Source organism: Sycon ciliatum, chromosome 7, assembly GCF_964019385.1.
Source record: "Sycon ciliatum chromosome 7, ocSycCili1.1, whole genome shotgun sequence".
In the NCBI taxonomy this organism is placed as follows: domain Eukaryota; kingdom Metazoa; phylum Porifera; class Calcarea; order Leucosolenida; family Sycettidae; genus Sycon; species Sycon ciliatum.
Window position 1 is genome coordinate 12504438 of NC_088649.1, and position 21800 is coordinate 12526237.

At 47.9% G+C, this 21800-nt stretch overlaps 1 protein-coding gene across 2 annotated transcripts in view; it reads right to left on the reverse strand.

Annotated features, from left to right (window-relative positions):
- LOC135821017 (helicase domino-like) overlaps positions 1-21800 on the reverse strand; it is a 60142-nt gene that overhangs the window by 16384 nt on the left and 21958 nt on the right. For both annotated transcript variants that reach the window (XM_065334067.1, XM_065334066.1), the window contains exons 10-28: positions 21200-21637; positions 20118-20254; positions 19530-19590; positions 17759-17911; positions 16428-17038; positions 15523-15783; positions 15083-15197; positions 11854-12053; positions 11243-11345; positions 8899-9072; positions 7466-7675; positions 7020-7094; positions 6437-6544; positions 5691-5723; positions 4654-4760; positions 3552-3635; positions 1717-1864; positions 1200-1250; positions 318-443 (exon numbers count right to left, since the gene is read on the reverse strand). In XM_065334067.1, coding sequence (XP_065190139.1) covers positions 318-443; positions 1200-1250; positions 1717-1864; positions 3552-3635; positions 4654-4760; positions 5691-5723; positions 6437-6544; positions 7020-7094; positions 7466-7675; positions 8899-9072; positions 11243-11345; positions 11854-12053; positions 15083-15197; positions 15523-15783; positions 16428-17038; positions 17759-17911; positions 19530-19590; positions 20118-20254; positions 21200-21637 — 3195 coding nt within the window. The remainder of the gene's footprint in view (positions 1-317; positions 444-1199; positions 1251-1716; positions 1865-3551; positions 3636-4653; positions 4761-5690; positions 5724-6436; positions 6545-7019; positions 7095-7465; positions 7676-8898; positions 9073-11242; positions 11346-11853; positions 12054-15082; positions 15198-15522; positions 15784-16427; positions 17039-17758; positions 17912-19529; positions 19591-20117; positions 20255-21199; positions 21638-21800) is intronic.

The window sequence follows — 21800 nt, forward strand, 5'->3', positions numbered from 1 at the left end:
GAAAGAAATACAGGTAATGATGTTTAGTCATACCGGTACGGTGAAGTAAAATTACCAAGACAGTATGCAATCACCAAACCAATTCATTATCTTGTCTTTTGAGGTGGTACCTGCACTAATTGCAGGCTGGTCATCCAATACATACAATCAGTCATGTCCACTGGTTGCAAACACATTGCAGCGAGAAAGACGTTGAAAAGAATGCCCCCACCCCCTGAGAACACACAGTGTGTGGCCGTCATGCGCACACATACATGCACCCTCCCCCTCTCCCGCACCCCACTGCAGACAAGCAAACACAGGAGGGGGTCGCTGACCTGATCCTTCTTGCGCGTCAATCTGCTGACCCGGTTCACAGCTGATGCCATGAAATACCAGTTAGGCTGATGGCCAGGCATAGCACTGGCAGCTTGGGAGGACATCTTCTGGAGATTAATGGCAGCCTACAAAACAGCGCAAGCATCAGAAACAGCAAGCAACAGTGAGACGCATGCAGGAGCAGCCCTCATATTTTTTTATAGCACTCGGACACTGAGCCATTAATAAATGTAAAATAGAAGAAAAACACACAGGAACGAGTTACGAAGCAACTATCCACGACTGCAACAAGATAATAAGAAGTCAGAAAGTGCGATGAGAGGGCACAAAACTGACAGGCTACTGAGACATTCAACGACCTGAGACCTAGCTCTAGCACATCTCCAGTGCGCAAACCAACAGCCTTCTAACTTGGAAGAATCACGGTTAGGTGTGTGTGTGTGTGTGTGTGTGTGTGTGTGTGTGTGTGTGTGTGTGTGTGTGTGTGTGATGGTGTGTGTGATGGTGTGTACGTGTGTGTGTATGTGTGTGTGTACGTGTGTACGTGTGTGTGTACGTGTGTGTACGTGTGTGTGTGTGCTGTGTGCAAGGGATAAGGAGGTAAGTATCCTATTACTGTAACATGATAATGCACCAGGAAAGACAGACACACTCGTGCACACACGTATACGTGCACACACACATGCACACACACACACATGCACACACATACACACACACACACACTCTCTCTCTCTCTCTCTCTCTCTCTCTCTCTCTCTCTCTCTCTCTCTCTCTCTCTCTCTCTCTCTCTCTCTCTCTGTGTCTCTCTATCCACTGCAGGCACAGTGCAGTCGGAGCACAATGGTGCAAATCATGCCACTCAAACACATGGTACTTACATCCATCATGACCCAGTCGTCGAGAGGTGTCCATTCTCCTGGTCCAGTGTCCTAAAAACTCAGTAGCAAAGGCAAAGGCACAGGCACATACACACGCACACACACACACAAATACACACACACATATACACACACACGCGTGCACGCACACACACGCGTGCACGCGCACACACACACACACACACACATACACACACACACACACACACACACACACACACATACACACACACATATACACGCGTGAGCGCACACACACACACACACACACACACACACACACACACACACACACACACACACGCACGCACGCACGCACGCACACACACACACAACTTATACCACAATAGTTCAGCAGAAGAAGCAGTAGTATCGCAGGCCACCAGGAACTGGAGTCAAGTAGAGAACAAACACATACATATACGCCGCACAGCCATACTTAAAGAAAGGTATGCATAGTCGACCCATAACCACTGGTTCCAAGACAAAGCAAGCGAACACTGGTGCTTGAGCTCACCGCATACTCAACTCCAACCGACGTTCCACCGCGGATGACGGAGAACGTTCCCTTTGTCTTGGTCTTTGTCTTACGCTTGGTGTCTTTGCGACGGGCATTGAAGCTGTCCAGTGCCTTGCGATGGAACATTGACGTTGGCGGAGCAGTGCTGAACACAGCAACACACACACAACGACATACACACAGCAACACACACACACACACACACACACAGCAAGCGGGCAGGAGAATGGTGAGATTTCAGGGAAATGCACTTGCAATGTTGAGAGAGAGAGAGAGAGAGAGAGAGAGAGAGAGAGAGAGAGAGAGAGAGAGAGAGAGAGAAAAGAGAGAGAGAGAGAGAGAGAGAGGCCATGCAACATAGCTGAGTTGTACATCTACATCTATATTACGGTTTTCAGACAATTTTCGCACACATGCACAGTGACAATCTTCAGACAACTCAAGATTGTGTGACAAGAAATTACAACTAAGTTAAAGTGGGGAGGCTTCCTGCAGTTTCATAAACAGTTAAGAGTAGAGCCCACACACTCTCTTCCATTAACACTGCAATAATTCAACTCATTTCAAAATCGCCTTCATCGGGTTCACAATGATGTGTAAGCTCTCAAGCCAGCATTGATAAAGACCAACTCTCCTGTCAGTAAGAGCCGGGTGTGAGAAGCAGCGCGATAAGAATTCAGTTAATAGCGCTGATATCGACTATGAGTAGACTACAAGATAGCGTCTTCACAGCAGTATCAGTCCTCGCTCGGGATGGCGACAGGGCTAGCAGAAATTGAGGGAGGCTGCGGAGTTCAGAAATTTGGCTCCGAAGATAAACACTAACGCTGGGTGGTCATTGCTGTCATTTGTATCGCCACTCGCTTATTGTCTGATTATCTTGATTTTTGACGCTGAATAATGTGCTTTTTGTTTTGCTTTTACTTTTTTACCTCAGCTGTAGTCCTATCCACTGATAGTCGATATTAGCGCTATTAGCTGAATTCTTATCACGCGGCTTCTCACACCCAGCTCTTACTGACAGGAGAGTTGGCCTTTATCAATGCTGGTTTGAGAGCTTGCACATCATTGTGAACCCGATGAAGGCAATTTGCCGAAACGTTGTAATATTGTGAAATGAGTTGAATTATTGCAGTGTTAATGGAAGAGAGCGTGTGGGCTCTACTCTTAACAAGAAATTACAATACAAGGAAAACCCTACACACACCATCCTCAGAGCAAGCGGTCTATTCGCTGCAAATTAATATTTCCTCAATCAAACTTTCGGCCAGGAGCCATCATCAGGATTGAGGAGAAAAACAAGCGAGGTAGACCTTTATCATGCAACACAGATACAGCTCATTGAAGCAAAGAACTTTGAACAAGCAAGAACAGTTGTGTTGGGAGTGTGTGTGTCCCATATGGTGCAGTGGTATGCGCAGCGTTTCCAATCGAGAGGTTGTGGGTTCGATTCCCGACGATTATGGTCACACACACACGTCTTTCTTCTCTTTCTCAGACTCTTCCTGACTTTTCTTTCATCTTCCTGGGTGGTTACCAACAGCCAGTGCATGTCGGAGTATGTGGTGTGATGTGTGTCCAGGAAAAAAATGAAAAAAGACGTAGGGATTCACTGGCCAGAAAAAAGCCACTTAGCTGTGTGGTGTAGACCAGGCTGAATGGTGGCGGTCAATTCTTTAGCCTTGCAAGCTGTTGAATGGTGCAGTACCAGCACAAGCTGCTATGGCTTCTTCTGTAGCATTGCTATCATCGCCTCTGGCGATGGGCGTCAAATGGTCAGTGGTCAAATGGTGTATGTGTGTATGTTAGCAGCAGTGGTAGCTGGTGCATACCGTGTTGTGTTGGTGACCCCAAGGCGAAGCTTAGTACTGATACTAGGTCGACGACGCTTTGCAAGTGGTTCAAGCTCACCGCGTCTGAAAGCACATGAGGAAACAAAGACAAGAAAAAAGACGGTAGCAGGGACATAATCAGCAGCTTCGACAAGCACCAGCAGCAGCACTATGCAAATCCTACACACAGCACGATTCTGTGGGAAGGCATTGTATACACAATTGTCTGTGAAAAGGTGAAAAAGCATTGCATACTCAGTACACACTGATTCTGTGGACCGACATTGCACACATCATAAAATAGTGGACCAAGGGATATTGTGCAGTTACTCTAAGTTCCATGCATTCTTGTGCAGTTATTACACAAATTTATTACCGTATTTTCCGGGGTATAGGCCGCACTTTTTTCGCTAAAAATCGGACCAAAATCGCCCCTGCGGCTTATACACCGAATATGCTTGCGCGAATGAATGCTTAGCATACATCAGTATGCATGCTGACGTCATGTGACATGTCATTCGACTCAGCTTCGCGCCTGTGTTGCTATCCCGGCACTTTTACTAGTTTTAGTGCGCGGGCTACACCATATGGTACGCGTATACGGGGACTCTATTTTGCGTACTGCAATACACCAACATCTCTGCAGCAACCTGTGGTGCACTAACACTTCATAATCTGATCTAACATGGTATTTAGCTCCATAACCATAATCAATTTGTAGAAAGGCCATTTGTCAATGAGTGTGAAAAATCTTGGTTTGTGGGTGCGGCTTATACTCCGAATACCAACTTTTAGTCAATATTTTGCCTCAAAAAGGGGGGTGCGGCTTATACCCCGGAAAATACGGTATTATCCCTATGTACACACTCATCATGACTGAAGCTAATCAAAGGAGGTGAGGGCGATTATACCCAGCCATGAAGTCCTTTGTGAAAGGCGCCTTCAGATGATTATTCTTTAAAATGTTACATTGCAAAAAAGCAACTCCTAGCATACACAGTCTACGAGCAGGCAGCAGCACGTAACAAACACATAACAGCAGTCTATGAGCAGGCAGCACGTCATAAACACATAACAGCAGTCGTAGCAACAGTACACATACCTTGGCATCTGTACTTCGGGCATGGGTACCTGGAAGTATGGCCAGTTGCTGGCCGGATACACATGATCAGGCTCATCACAGGTAGTAGGCTCACCAAAACATACCACCTTGAATACACATATATACACACATTGACACACCTCAGACCTTATACCATGGTCATCACAGAGGGCAACCGCCAATGTGCACCCTACGCTAGTCTCTGTCTCTCTCCCTCTCTCTCTCTCTCTCTCTCTCTCTCTCTCTCTCTCTCTCTCTCTCTCTCTCTCTCTCTCTCTCTCTGTCTCTGTCTCTGTCTCTGTCTCTGTCTCTGTCTCTGTCTCTGTCTCTGTCTCTCTCTGTCTCTCTCTCTGTCTCTCTCTGTGTCTCTGTCTCTCTCTCTCTGTCTCTCTCTCTCGTCTCTGTCTGTCTGTCTGTCTGTCTCCTCTCTCTTAAAAAAGATAAAGAAGAGTCTAAGACGTTGGTGAGCTGTGTGCATCAAGTCTCAACACTAGGCTAAACATTAAGTAACCGGTAACCGGTATTGAAATAGGAACATTCAGAGGTTGCAAGATGAACCAACTGGCCAGTACTCTACTACTACTAGCCAGCAGGTACAGCTGCTCAGTACTATACTACTACCGTAAAGTACCGCCAGAGCGCCCCACCTTGATTTTACAGCCAGGCAAAGGAAAATCGTATGGCAGAGTGCAACGAAGTTTGTACGATGTGAGAACCTTAGTGTACTAAGGGCACACTTGGCAGGTTTTTGTGTGGAGCTTGTGTCCGCTCGAAGGTACGGATTGACTGCAAAATGTGGAATATGTGTACAAGGTTCATGTCGTATGACCTACAGACAGCAGACCACCTCTACAATACGACCACGAAAGGACGAGATGGTGGGGCGCTCTGGCGGTACTTTACGGTACTAGCCAGCAGGTACAGCTGCTCAGTACTATACTACTACTAGCCAGCAGGTACAGCAGCTCATTTTGTCGTATTCAGACAGCAACGGAACAGCACAACTCATGAGCACTGCTTCACTGCTGCAAACTCACAGGCATCGGTTGGGCATTCTTATCCAAGAACGCCTGTAGAGACACACAAACACAAGGCAGCACAGTGATGCACCTCAATACACAATCACCACATCCTACAAGGATATAACCTCACTGCTCGACACCAGTACATCACAACCATGCCCTACTCAATATCGTGATACAACCCCACTGTTCAACACAACCATGGCCTACTCAATATTGTGATACAACCTCAATGTTCGACACCAGTACACAATGAGCGAGTAACTTAGGTTGTAGTAGCTCTGAGCTTAATGTACGCAATGCACAGAGCACAAAAATGAGCAGAGGCAAGTGAATCTGCGGAATGCTGACTCCGCAGCTTAGCGTCCACTGCATGCCTGGGTATACAAGTAGTTGAAGCAAACCCCAGTAAACCCAGTAAAGCCAGCAAGGGCAATGGCGATACCGTGAAGGACATTCGCACTACCGATAAACTAACGTTACCATTACGTAAGTTTTGCAGCTCTCACCGCGGCACTGAGAAGGGATTTCCCTTTTTCCCAACCTGAGCACTTTTTTACTGCCGGAATGCGGTTACCGTCGCAGCAGCCGCGGCAGTAAAACCTTTCCGCCGGTAATGTGCCAGCAACGCCACGTGATCAAATCACCTTGGAAACTTTCCCAATCGATCACTTTTTATCGGTAGTCCGAACGCGCCCTAAGCCCAGTAAAGGCAGTAAAGCCAGTACATGTACTGTGGTAGAAAGGTGGTTTCCCCTCACCAAATCTCCTTCTCTTGGATAGGTCAGCGGGTAGGTAGATCGCTCGCCATTCCTTCTCTTGCGAGACTTGGCTTCATGGTGTCGCTTCTCCCACTCTACACCACTCGACTGCCACACAGAAACGTGAAAAGGCATGTGGACACACGCACGGGCATGCACAAACGTACATACACACACGCAGGCACACACACACACACACACACACACACACACACACACACACACACACACACACACACACACATTAATAAGTTAGTTACTGAATGAAGATTCGTGAAATAAAACTGATAAAAGGCACAAAGAATCATTCGAAATAATTTTCGTTAACATCTGACAAAAAATCATCAAAAGTGTCCCGAACTACAGTCCTGGCCAAAGACATCTGACACACGTGCGCCAAGGGGTCGGATTTCTTCGCCAACAATGCAAACAGAAGGTGCTTGGAGCAAGACAACAACCACAACATTGGCAGACTTTGCTCGCAAACAGCTGCATGTGACATGCTTTACACAGCAGCTCTACCGACACTGGTGAGTTGAATCAGACCATCACGTTTCCACCATCATCTCCATGGTGCCCTTACCGATACTAGAGCATTGGCAGAAACTTGTCCAGAGGTACGGATTACCCGATTCGCATACTCCTCAACAGACTGAGCCTACAGAGAAGATACCACAATCACACAACCAGACACTGAGCGAGCACAACATAGATAGTGCAGAGCAAATAAATCGGTGCATCTGAGAAATAAACAATATACCCGGTAGTAGAAAAGTGGCACTACAACGTGCAGAAACTGCTGCCAGATTCTGTGTACACTCCGCCTTGCAGAACACACATACGTGAGCACAAGAGAGAGATACAGAGAGAGAGAGAGAGAGAGAGAGAGAGAGAGAGAGAGAGAGAGAGAGAGAGAGAGAGAGAGAGAGAGAGAGAGAGAGAGAGAGAGAGAGAGAGAGAGAGAGAGAGAGAGAGAGAGAGAGAGAGAGAGAGAGAGAGGAGAGAGTCACTGAGTATCTATCAACGTACTGGTCGTAGCGTGAGAGGAGGCACATCAGCTCTTGCACCTGTGGTTGTTGCTGAAGGACGGATACGCCTGTGAGGTACAGCAGCACTAGGTGCAAACAGGACCGGTGTTGAGTCACGACGCAGGCTGCCATGACAATACGACACCCACTGAGAGATGGAAGCACGAGATGAGGAATCAAACGACGACCGTGACTCCAACTCATCCATGGTCTGGTCGGAAAGAAGCCACCCATACACACACGCATACAACATATTAGGGAGGTTTCGCTCTACGTAATTACGTATGAAAATCCGTATGTCGTACGCGCCGGGGAGCGAGGGCAACTTTCATACGTAAATCTCTCTACGGATTTCCGTAGGAAAGCTCTTTCCTACGTTGGGTCCTCCGTAGGACTTTTTGAAATAATTTTCGCTTTTTCCGCATTTTTGTCCATGGCAATATTCAAGCCGCGCGAAACACAAGGACACACACCGTACACCACGTGCAAAATATAATGGAAAACGCGGTTTCGGTTCATGGTGCATACGGTGGGCGCATGCAGCCAACGCGTCTCCAAAGCAACAACGCATGTTTAACAGTCGTGGAGAAATCACGTAGAGCGAAACCCAACAGCTCTGATTTTTACGTATGAAAATTCCGTGCAGTTCATACGTTATTTCCATACGTAATTCCGTAGAGCGAAACCTCCCTAATAGGGAGGTTTCGCTCTACGTAATTCCGTATGAAAATCCGTATGTCGTACGCGCCGGGGAGCGAGGGCAGCTTTCATACGTAAATCTCTCTACGGAATTCCGTAGGAAAGCTCTTTCCTACGTTGGGTCCTCCGTAGGACTTTTTGAAATATTTTTTCGCATTTTCCGCATTTGTCCATGGCAACGTTCAAGCCGCGCGAAACACAAGGTACACACACCGTACACCACGTGCAAAATAAGATGGAAAACGCGGTTTCGGTTCATGGTGCATGCGGTGGGCGCATGCAGCCAACGCGTCTTCAAAGCAACAACGCATGTTTAGCAGTCGTGGATAAATCACGTAGAGCGAAACCCAGCAGCTCTGTTTTTTTACGTATGAAAATTCCGTGCAGTTCCTACGTTATTTTCATACGTAATTCCGTAGAGCGAAACCTCCCTAGTATAGGAAACACAGGCAGAAATTTAAAGAAGTCACCCTGCGGTGAGTCACAGATGCATAGGTCAGAGAACAGGGAGTAAACAGTGCTCCAAAATCACTGTTATCTTGTCCAAAGATGGAATGTAGAATCCTCCAAAGAAACCCAGCAACAACACAGAGAGTGAAAGCAGACGTAAAGTAGAATTACTACGAATGCTGTCGAGAGAAAAAAGCATGGTTAGCTGCTTCTACACAACACAAAGATTGTTGGAAGAATTGATGCTGTCCAGCACAACCATAGAACACACAGAGTCGTAGCTACCTCTTGGACTTCCTCAATAAGAGCACGGTGCTTTTCCGGCAAGTGCTCCTTCTTCGAACTGAGCAGTTGATCCGTGGCTGGTGCTGGAGTTAGCCAAAGTGAAGAGTTTGTGGCGCTGGATGACATACCACTTGTTAGACTTCCGTGCATGATGTCAAGCAAGGATGATGTGTCCTATTAGCACACACACATACATGCACACACACACACATGCACACACATACATGCACACACACATGCACACACACACATACATACACATACATAACAGGGTTACACTCACTGTTAGCCAGAACAAAAGTGAAGGGGGAGGCGGGGATCATCGGACCCAACATTTCGTGATTTTACTGCCATTTTGGCCGCTACTTTCACCGACACCAGTAAGCAACCGACCAACTAATGTACTTCCATCCCATGCATTTATTCACCGGCCACTGGAACCCGCCATTGATATGGTTTTTAGAGGTAAGTGATGATTATGATGCAATGACTCATACTTGGTCCGACTTATTAAAATGTGCGCTTCGCTTCAAAACTCAAGCCTATGTCCAAAGGAGCACCTGTACTAAAAAATCGACCAAGAGACGATAGATAAATAACTACTCTGTCGTTTATTGGCCTGACCTTCTAGTTTTCATCTCTGCTGGTGTCTCAGGGCGCTTCTTCAAGTGCGTCAACCTGCAAAACGTCGACATTTTTTCATCTCCCCCAAGCTACACTGCGCTTCCTTGATTTTTTCACTCCATAGGCACGATTTAGACGATCAACTTCGCCTCCTCCTCGTGCAGTACGACTGCCAGAATGGTGGCTGTAGGTGTTTTCGCCTGACGCTCCCACGACACTTTCAAATGAGGCGAACAAGTAAACCACCACGCATAAAAAAATCACTTCTCATCACCGTGTGCCGCGCGCGTAGAACTACTGAGTCTGATCTGTGTCGACATGACTGTCACACAGTCAGCTGCATCAGACCATGTGTGCTCTTCCCTGCCTGTTTCACGAATCCACTGGCCCCGGAGACTGGCGATCTTGTGACGCATCGCGATCGCGGCTCCGAGGAGTCGGCGAGGACTCCGCACCATTCACCATGTTCACGCACCGTATTCACCCTTTCTGCGCTTCAGATTTCCTGCCAGGTTGCCGCCTGAAAGTCGACCTCAAGGGCGGTTGTTTATATTGATCAACTGCTCGACGATCTCTTCTGTGATCTTGATTCGTCGGCCGCCACATCGTGAATGAATGCGAGAGAGATCAGCACAAACTGGACGGATCGATGCCGGTGCTTTCTGCACGAGTTTCTGGATGACGCGTTTGCTGAACTTGATTCTTCCAAGGAAACAGCGACTGCAGCGATTTCAATCCGCCAGGAAGCACTCGAGAACGATCGCCCAGGAGTTTCTGGTACTCCGTGACAATTCCCCATCGCAGTGGGGTGTTGATTTCAGCACCAGGCCTTCTCTGTGTTTCGCGAGAAGCAACAAGAGTCCTCTGACGACAAAATTTTCACGCAAAATGCTCGAGTCGACTAGGATCTTGAGGCGCTGCCTCCTTTGGGGTTGGAGCCATTTCTTCTTCAACATCACAAATCGACAACTGAAGGATAGTGTTAGGTAGCTGGAAAGTTTGTTCCGTCCTGAGATTATTTGAATTTGTTTGGCTGACGTTCGAAGCGAAACGCACATTTTAATAAGTCGGACCAAGTACAATCCTGTGTTACTACATGTACATGACTGTACATAGTGTGTGTCTTCTCATCATGCATAGAAAATGGGGATGCTCACACTCTGAACGGTGGCGCATGCATTTTGAATGGGGGCGGTCACAAAGTGAAGGAGGGCGCAGCGCCCCGCTATGTCGCTTTGACGAGAACCCTGCACAAGGCACAACTTCTGAACACTTCTACTTGTATTACTTGATTTACTCCACCAACACGTACTGGCTCTCCAACTTACTGGGTCAGATGCAGACAAGTAGGTCACAATCAACACCAGGCTCACACGCAACTTTCAAACGACAATGTGTTGCAACGCACATAATTGGCTATTCAGTACTACAGTAGATATATATCGCAACGCACATATTTGGCTATTCAGTTGATATATACCCCGACTCCATCCCCACACCATGGATTTTGCACGCATAATAAAAAAAACATAGAAATCCCTATTAATTGCTGAGGTGGATATGTTCTTCACCACGATGACAAGACACAGCCGTAAACGAAACTTGCGACACAGTTTCCAATCTCACTTGTGTACAAGGCTCTGCCCTACATGGGTATTGAGCACTCTTCGGACAGTGAAGTACAGCCATAAAAGACATCACAATGAGAAATAACGCCTACCTGTGCCTCTTGTTGGTCCCAACACTTCTTCAGGCCATCGATGACCCACCGCTGGTCAGACTGCCGTAGCAGAGTCTCCTCAACGCTATTCTCTCCAACAAGTCTACACACGACCAGCATTGCCCGCAGCCACAACAGCAGGACAAAGCACACAGACACACACGCATTGAACGGAGCCTCCACGACTAAACATTACAAGCAAATTCACAACTTTTAAGAATAATAATTACTGTTGCACGTCTTTGCAAGACGATAGCACCTTCAATGCATGATGAAACTCCGCAGGCATGCTTACTAGCGATTGTAAGGTAAACACCCCCCCCCCCCCCCCTCCCACAACACACACACACACACATCCACGCGCGTACAACACCCCCCCCCCCCCCCTCCCACAACACACACACACACACATCCACGCGCGTACAACACCCCCCCCCCCCCCCCCCCACACGCACATATGGTGCACGAGTCCAACCCGCACTGTGCATGCATGAATCTGTACATATGTGGTGTACTGCAACTACCCTATGGTGCAAGCCTAAAAACCCGGGTACTAGTAAGGGTACTAGCAAGTCAGCAGTGGGGGCGGGTAGAGCTATATCAACACTTACGTATACGATGCCACATCATGGTGAGCCGCTAAGCGTTGCATCAAGAGTCGCATGTGATGCAGTCGTGTCAAGTTCCACTCAGCATTGTACTGAATGACAATACTGGCAGCCGACGGCAGTGGTAGAGTGCACGCAGCACGCGTGTCCACCAGTAGACATTCTCGATGATTAGTACTGCTGTTGAACATCTCCACAGCAATCTACAGTGCACACACGCACACATATACACAAGCACATACACACACATATGCATACAAACCCACACATACATACACACACACATATGCAGGAAAATCCACGCCCACACATGCCCACACGCACACACATACACACACATAATATGTATGCACACAAAAAAATAAACATGCAAATGAACCCCAAGTATCTCTCTAACTTATTATATGCACACCTGTTTAACATTTCCAACCTCCCTCCAACGGGGTGCTGGAGGAATAGCTAAGGTGGCAGACTACCCAAAAATTCCCTAAAAAATCGAATTTGTAAATTCATATCGAGTGCTACATCAGTTGAAAGAGCATGAATAGCTGCAAAATCTTTGAAAATTTTGTCTCGATCTGATCAGCCGTTCAAGAGTTATGGCTGAAAATGTGCCCTTGCAAGGAAAGATTTTTTTGTTGCACGCTGTCATTTTTTGGCAGCACTGTATTTGAATCTGGGCAGACCATGTGCAACTTGTCGTATCATGGAAACGCGAAAGTGTGCAGAATTTTGCTCCAAGTCCAAAAATCACGTTTTTTTTAGCCGTGCAGCAGGACTTTTGCCAGCACCCTCGTGACGTTGCAGATATGTGGCTTGATTATTGTAGTTGACGTTGATTTAGTGACTTTGGCAAGTTTGAGTCGTGTCAAGAAGTCAGGTAGGATTCAGTACTAGGCAGTAGTGGAACGTGAGTGGTAGTCTTTGCCGATTTTTGAGGGTATCCTGGATTTGGTGTGCAGCGCTGTGGAAATGGCTTGCTGTGGAGGTCCCAGCAGTGGATGTTGTATCAAAGGTACGTCGTATCGTCATTGGAACCGGTATAGGACATGTCCGTGCAATGCGTCCTGCGTTCCTACCAGAGCATGGTGGGTCATTGGTGCTAGGTAAACCATGGGCAGATTCTCTCCGGAGTGGAATTGATTTCGTAAAGAGAAAAGCGACCAAGGCTGCCCGAAAGTTACCGGGCAATTTCCCTGAGCTGAAGAGCGATTTCCACCAGCGTGTAACCCCTATTGTGGAGGAATATAACATTCCTGCCCAGCTTGTGATCAACATGGACGAGACTGGATTGCCCATTGTTCCGGTTTCACAGCAGACTCTAGAAGAGGCAGGATCTCGGCAAGTTCCTGCTTTCAGCCTGGAGGCCAAGAGGCAGATCACAGCTCTATTGGCATGCTCTGCAGCTGGGAATCTCCTTCCTCCTCAACTACTTTACCAAGGAACCACTGACGACCACTGTGATGCAAAGGTTTCTTTCCCGGCCGGCCGTGATGTTTAGCACTCAGAGAGTCATTGGTCAACGGCGCAAGTCCCCAACCAGTAGTATGTACAGACTATTGTCTTATCATGACCATACCGGGAGAAGTGTAAGGTGGAGGACATGAACCATGCGGAAACCCAGAAGTCCTTACTTATCTTAGATATAGATTTACTGCAGGACATAGAGCACAGTGAGTGCTTGCAGCCCTCTGCTGGGTTTTGTGATGGTGCTCATTCCTGGAAACTACACTCAGTCACTGGTCAACTGCAGCCCATAGCACCACCATACTGTAAAACGGGGAATTTTTGGTGGTGTAATATTTTCGGTATTTCCCAAAATCAACGGTTCGGTAGCGCGGAAATTTCGGTGAACCAGTTTTCCGTACTGCAGTCGGCATACATGTACATATATATTTTGGTGCGTTTCATATTAGGGGCCGTCCGTAAATACATGTATTTACTTAGAGACGTCTAAGAGGCGTTTCTTTCTTGACCCACCCACCCCGAAAACGCAGATACCACTCATAATAACCACTATACTATGCACACATACAGTACAGACGACTCCACTTATAACGAACTCGCATATAGCGTATTTCGTGATATAGCGAACCCTTGCCGATGTCCCTGTTTGAACCCATACAAAATTGACCCTTTATAGCGAACAGTCTCCCTAGGCCCTGTCTCCCTGGCCACTCTGCCGTGACCCATGCAGTGCAGTGTAGACTGTAGTGCGTCTCAACGCCTACCTATACTAGCTGTAGCAGTGCTACATCATGTACACGCGCGGTATGGTATGCATGCACTCCGAAATGCCTGTTAGACGTCTCTAAGTAAATACATGTAATTACGGACGGCCCCTTAGGTAAAAATTACCTGTACCGAAGTTACCGAAAATAAATCTCCACCGAAATTTTCCGGTTTTACAGTATCCCATTTTTCTTCCCTAATCCCAATATGGACGTACTTCAGCCTGGCATCTTTGAGCTACTAGAATGTCACTCTGGTGCACTCCATTAGCACAATGTCATACTACCAAGAGTCCATAAACAAGAGTATGCAACTGTGATCTCTTTTCTATGGGCCAGATGCGCGGCGCGCTGCCTTCATTACATTATTCAGCTGCAGTCCGCGCTCTGCGGAAAATCAAACACCGCACTTTCCCTCTGGTTTTTCGTACGGAACTTGGAGTTCACGCGCCAAAATTTAGAGATCGCTTAGGTACTGGAACGATTCGAGCAAAAAAGGATGGGCTCGGACGAGAAATTGTGGGTTTGAGTGCATGCTTTCAGAGCGTGATGGAGGCAAGTTATGTAATGAAGGCAGCGCGACGTACACTGACCCATAACCGCAGTTGCATACTCTTGTTTATGCACTCTTGATACTCCCAGTACCTGACAATTGGTTCTCTTTGTATACATTAATGCACTACACGTTACGTAGTGTTATCATCAAAAGGGTGCTTTAGCAATGAAACACACCCTTGCGATGCAGGTTTCCCTCGATGTAGAGCAAAACCGTTTTACACTCGAGCACAGGGTTGCCTAGCTACCACTAGACCCCATTAAAATGTTGGGTGGATGGCCCCTCTTAACCAGGTGGTGGTAATGGCGTGAGCAGGTTTTGGCCGACTTCTATACATTTCAACAGATGATTGCTGTACACATTTCTACTGTGAAACTGGTGTAGACGAAGAATGCAAACACCTATATACCTACTCCTATATACCTACTGGCAAGCAGCTACTAACCTCTTGCTTGGAGAGTGGTGTTGACTGATGCACCACCAGCACACCAAAGCCAAGCAGGCGCAGATATCTGCTCAAGATATCCAGCATCTCAGGGAAGTGAAGAAACACCAGGACCCTAAAGCAAGCAAGTACACACACACACACGTACACATACGTGCACACACACGTACACACGCACACATACGTACACACACACGCACACACACACACACACACACACACACACACACACACACACACACACACGTTACGTATTTTGCCTGAATCATGTCCTGGAGTCATACCATCAAAAGTGCCATATACCTGCATACACATACACACACGCACACATACACACACGCACACATACACACACACACGCACACATACACACACGCACACACATGCATGCACGCACACACACGCACACACGCACATCACTGCGACATGGAAAGCCATACCGTTTCTGCTCCTTGACTGCTTGCTCCAGGATCTCTCTGAGCTTGAGTAGTTTACCGGCAAATCGACAGTGCCTGGACGGCTTACGAATTGACGATGATAACTCCTCAGCAAGAGCAAGCTGGAATCGCTGCTCCATACTGTCCCTGTCAGGCGATGAAGCTGTGCTTGAGAGATCTAGCCAGTCACAGCCCTGTATTGTACCAGCTGTTGTTGTGGCCTGCTGTATCGGTGCTACCACTTTCGTTGTGGACACCTCGCAGCTGCATGGGCACGTGAAACGAAACAAAACATTAATAAACACATGCACACACAAACACACTCACACACATACACACACACACACATACACACACACACACAACGAGCACACATGCCAGCAACAGCAGTAGCAACAGCAGCAGTAGACACAGAATGAGAACACCAGTGGCTGAGAATCAAACTGTCTTCGCCCAGGAGACATAAAACAGTGGAAAGCAACACAGTACATGTATAGTTGTGTGTGTGTGTGTGTGTGTGTGTGTGTGTGTGTGTGTGTGTGTGTGTGTGTGTGTGTGTGTGTGTGTGCGTGTGTGTGTGAAGGGATTCACTGGCCAGAAAAAGCCACTTCATAGCTGTGTGGTGTAGACCAGGCTGAATAGTGGCGGTCAATTCTTCAGCCTTGCAAGCTGTTGAATGGTGCAATCCCAGCACAAGTTGCTATGGCTTCTGCTGTAGCATTGCTATCATCGCCTCTGGCCATGGGCGTCAAATGGTCAAATGGTGTGTGTGTGTGTGTGAGCGCGCGCGCGCGTGCGCACATGCGTGTGGGAGGAGAAGGGATTCAGTGGCAGGCTGGGATAAACAGTAGAGGGAGGTGTGTGTACTGAAGGGGGTCAGAATGGAGCAGAACAGTGGACGACATTACCTGCGTAACAAGACGTGCTGTCCATCACGCCACCGCTGAGCACAGCTGAGGAGATCTCCGGCATCATGACCAGTGTCAGTGTCAGTGCGCAGTATGTTCTCATTGACAAACATGTGTTCACGTGCTGCTATGGCCTGACGCCCATCAATGAGTGCAAACGGTGAGTGCACCATGACATAGTTGTCCTCCTCGACGCTAGAGTACCAACCACGCGTCCACAAGGCCTTGGAGACACACCGGCGCAGGTCTGCACCATACACAGGGCAGCGATGGCAGCGCTGGCGGCTGACGTGGGCCAGTGTTTGCTGGCACGTCCTGCGCTCCGATACAGACAGGTTAGTTGGACGATCACACGCGTGTGCGACTTCGGCGGATAGATCAACGTTGTTAGCGATGCCGTGGTTGCCATGGTGATTGGCCTCGTGGACAAGAGGCCGTGCACAAGTGGGCAAGCCACGTTGCCGACGTCGCCATGCCAACGGCTTGAGCATGTTGTCCCTGGAGAGGTAGCGGCTGACTAGTAGTTGATAGGAGCGTACGGCCTGCGAGTTGTCCATGTTGGTCATGTATGCACTTGTACACAGCATGCCCAACGATTCCAGTGTGGTATGCTGTTGGATGACAGATTATACGCACAGACATAATGAAGATGGCAGCAACAACAAGAACAAGGAAAGAAGTCAAAACAAGCAACAGTTTCGAGATTGAGTGCAGAAGTTTGCATGGGTACATGCGAGTCTGAACAGTGTATAGGTTTGCATGAGTAGATGCGAGTCTGAACAGTGTATAGGTTTGCTTGAGTAGATGCGAGTCTGAACAGTGTATAGGTTTGCTTGAGTAGATGCGAGTATGAACAGTGTATAGGTTTGCTTGAGTAGATGCGAGTATGAACAGTGTATAGGTTTGCATGAGTAGATGAAAGCGTAACTAATCATGCAACTGTCACACACAAGGCTGTGCTACATGGGCCAGCATGCAGCGGACACGGGGAACTGGCATCGAACGAATAAGACAAGAGTGCCGAGCATAGAGTGTTCCCAATCCTTCACTCAAGCTGCTACCACGGTCGAAATATCATGTTCTGTTGATAACAAGTTGCTCTCCGGGTGCCACCGGCAAAAACATGAGAAAGCCAAAGGGAAACAAAATAATAAAGTTCAAGGTTTGCGTGAGATCCAGTCGAACTGAATTGTCCCCTACCATAGGAATGCCACCACCCACAGATATCAGGGTGCAGATGCACCTCCAACATCAGTGGTGGGGGAACTAGGCTAACGGCATACACACCATACCGGAGTGCTTGGCTGAGCACAAGGCTGTGCAGAACTCACCAAGTCGTGAGAGGGGGAGTGCTTCAGCATCAGCCTTGGAGCAGATGAAGGTTGAGAGCATGGCTGAGGGCATGGCAGTGCTTGCAGGCATACCGGCTGTGCAACCTCGCCAGGACCAGAGTCTGATAACAACAGGTCTGGGTGGCTAGAAATCTACACAGGAATATACCAGCACGTACACACACATACATACACACATACACACACGTACACACACACATATACACACACACACGCACACACACACACACGCACGCACACACACACACACACGCACACACACGCACACACACGCACACACACACACACACACACACACACACACACACACACACACACACACACACACACACACACACACACATACACACACCATGTACCATGTATATGCCGGTCGCAAGAGAAGCACGCAAATCTGCAAATGCACAGGGTGTGCACTGATAGCGGATCTGATTCTGAATGAAACAGATCAAGACTTGCGCCAGATAATTGTCTAATCCACACAACTGGCGAAGCCATGTGAATCGACCCCCAATGCCCACCTGACCTACACCCATTGAGTACATCGGAAAAGAACGACCAAAACAGTTACAGTTACCTATGCACACCCTACCCTTCCTTGGGTATCCAGTATAGACAGCACGCTGCTTTGATAAAAGCAGACACTAGATGCACTGGTACCTTGAAGTAAAATAGGAGTTAGTTTACCAACCAGCCTCGGCAACTGAGTACATGTAACCCAGGGCCAACAGACACATCAACAACCTCAGTCATGAAAGCTATTATAGTACCGACACACTGGATTGTGGAGCCGAAACTAGTCCAACTTCCGAATGCTTTGGCAAGAAGGTAGCCTCCCGACACACCATGTACCATGTACCATGTATACGCCCGTCGCAAGAGAAGCACGCAAAGCTGCAAATGCACTGGATGTGCACCCACAGATTTTCTCTTATAGCAACGATAGCGAACAAGATCTGAATGAGACAGATCAAGACTTGCGCCAGATAACTGTCTAATCCACACCTCTGGCGAAGCCATGTGAATCGACCACCAATGCACACCTGGTCTACACCACACGGAGTACATCGGCATAAAACGGCCAAGACAGTTACCTATGCACACCCTACACTTGCTGGGGTAACCAGTTGAAGTAGAGTAACCCTCTTGCGCATGTTGTACGTAATGTAATGATTGATACGTACTTTCGATATTGATTTCGCTGGTGCACACGTTGGTGCAGTGCTGGTACACGCGCTGGTGCACGCGCTGATGCACGCGCTGGTGCAGCCAGTTGTTTTCCGTTGTACGTGATGCAGCTTGTTGAGGAGAAGGGTTTTCAATATCTTGTGTTCAGTTCTTCTTGCTTCTGGCCTGGTCGAGGTCGTGCTTTTTTCTTCTGTAAACTTCTTGTGCATTTTGGAATTGAAATTAATAATTATAGTCCAACTTATATCCTTGCGCTGGTCTGGTGGTGGATAATTCCACAACACAGTATAGACAGCACGCTGCTTTGATAGAAGCAGACACTAGATGCACTGGTACCTTGAAGTGAAATTGGAGTTACTTTACCAACCAGCCTCGGCTACTGAGTACTGGGAACCTAGAGCCAACAGACATACCAACAACCTCAGTCATGAAAGCTATTATAGTAACGACACACTGGATTGTGGAGCCGAAACTAGTCCAACTTCCGAATGCTTTGGCAAGAAGGCAGCCTCCCGACACACACAAACACACACACACACACACGCACACAGTCAACCCGTACCTTGACAAAATCATAGACAGCCGGTAGCAAGTCGCGTAGGCTGCTAGGTGGTGGCCTATCACTGCAACACAACGGAGCAAAAGCAAACCAGCAAACCAGCACACCAGCGAGTGAGCACGCAAGTAGGCACCAGACACACAGACTGAGACCAACACACACAGCTAGCACATTACGTACAGTGGCAACACATCAAAGCTTGAGAATCCGGCTGGGGTTACACAGCCCATGCAGTGTGCAGTGTCCCACAGCAGTTTTAGCCCAAAGTCAATCCAAAACAGTACATGAGTGCTGATCTCAGTATAATTTAACCAACATAAAATGGCAGAACAGAAGTTCACATGCATCACTTGGTGTGCATATACATGTACCGGTACTCACCCACAGCTACATACAAGAGTAGACTGGAGTAGTGAGTGTATGGAGCAGAGACACACCCACACCCTGGTTCAGGACATCAGCTTTGCACTTTGGGTCAGACTTCGCTTAGTGCAACTGTATCCCCCCAACACACACACACACCTCCCCGACTAGCACCGCAGCCCGCTGTGCACTCTGATCACTCTGTCCACAGTAGAGCCATACACCTACCTCCATGTTTTGAAGGCGTGGGTGTAGAGACGTGACTGCAGATCCGTCATTGGACACGATACGGTGGTGTGCTGCGGTCGGCATCCCGTTGGCCATACCGATGTAAAGCCACGCTGAATAGCAAACGGTGAGATGACCTAAAGGAAACACAACCAACCAGCCAGCCAGCCAGCCAAGAGCATTGGTTACACTAGCATCCCCAATAATGTCTAGTCTTGGTCTCAGTTTTCCAAGTTTGCATGGCAGTACAGTGCAGATGTCCCAAAGTTAGTTCCACGATAACTTCCACAAACACCCAAAGAACATAATGTCTTTTTCAAAAAAAAGAAAGAAAGAAGAAGAACACAACAACAGCAACAGCAGGACATGGAATCAAACACTGCTATGAGAAAACCCCATAGCAGCTAGAAAAAGGGCAATTAGCACAAGTTCTCCTCCCGGAGACACGTGCTCAGTTTATGGTGTAAGGTCGTTGCATCCAATCTCCACTTTACCTGGACTGTAGTTACCGAGCTGTGCAAACTTGGAAAGATGAGACCTAGAATAGGAGACTGGCATTAACTTGTGCTAATTACTCTGGTCTTTCAACCTCAGCAAGGAGACTGGCACTAACTTGTGCTAATATTATATTCTGGTCTTTCAACCTCAGCAAGGAGACTGGCACTAACTTGTGCTAATATTATATTCTGGTCTTTCAACCTCAGCAAGGAGACTGGCATTAACTTTTGCTAATTACTCAGGTCTTTCAACCTAAGCAAGGAGACTGGCACTAACTTGTGCTAATATTATTCTCTGGTCTTTCAACCTCAGCAAGGAGACTGGCACTAATGACCGTAGGAATAAGTAAACAAATGCAAGAATCTCCGGAATGCCCAGCAGTTTTCAAGCAACCAAACGGCAGAAAATTGAGTGGACATGCCTTGGCAACAGTAGAAACAATAACGAACACAACAAATGGACCTTGGCCTCAAAAATCAAACACATGAAACACGCACGCACGCACGCACACACACACACACACACACACACACACACACACACACACACACCGGTATACTGGAAAACGAGATGGCCAATCTTACGTTTAGCAGCTCGGCTCTCTCCTGCCGACTAGTAGGAGCTGACACAGCGGCCGCAGCAGAAGCATTCGATGATTCTGCTTCTGCAGTTGTTTCCCCGGCTGTCTTTACTTGCCCGCTTGCCACAGATGCTGTGGCTGATGGTATAGAGGCGCCGGCGGATGTGGTAGATGCTGTTAGCGTTGCTGTACGTGCTGCAGCTAACAACCGGTGTGTGATACACTCTCGGACAAACGCCGGGCTAGAGAAGACTTCTGGCATGAGGAGGTACGGGATGGCGGAGAGTGTGCGCGTTGACACTACTCCCTCACTGCAGCCAGTGCCAGCGCCATTGGGGCTGTCAAACAGGTCCGACCGAAGGCGTACTATACGGTGCTGCACCTGAAGATGGGCCAAACTCATCAGCCCACACGATGACAGTGATCCAATAGATTCTGACAACTGTAACACATATACAGGACAAGCACGCACAGACAATGCAAATACCAACGTACAGTCAGGCATGCACACCGACCGACAGACAGGAAGACAAAGATATAAACCATTACATCGTAATAGGCTATCCAAAACAACACTGCACACGAGGACCTACATGTATTAGGAT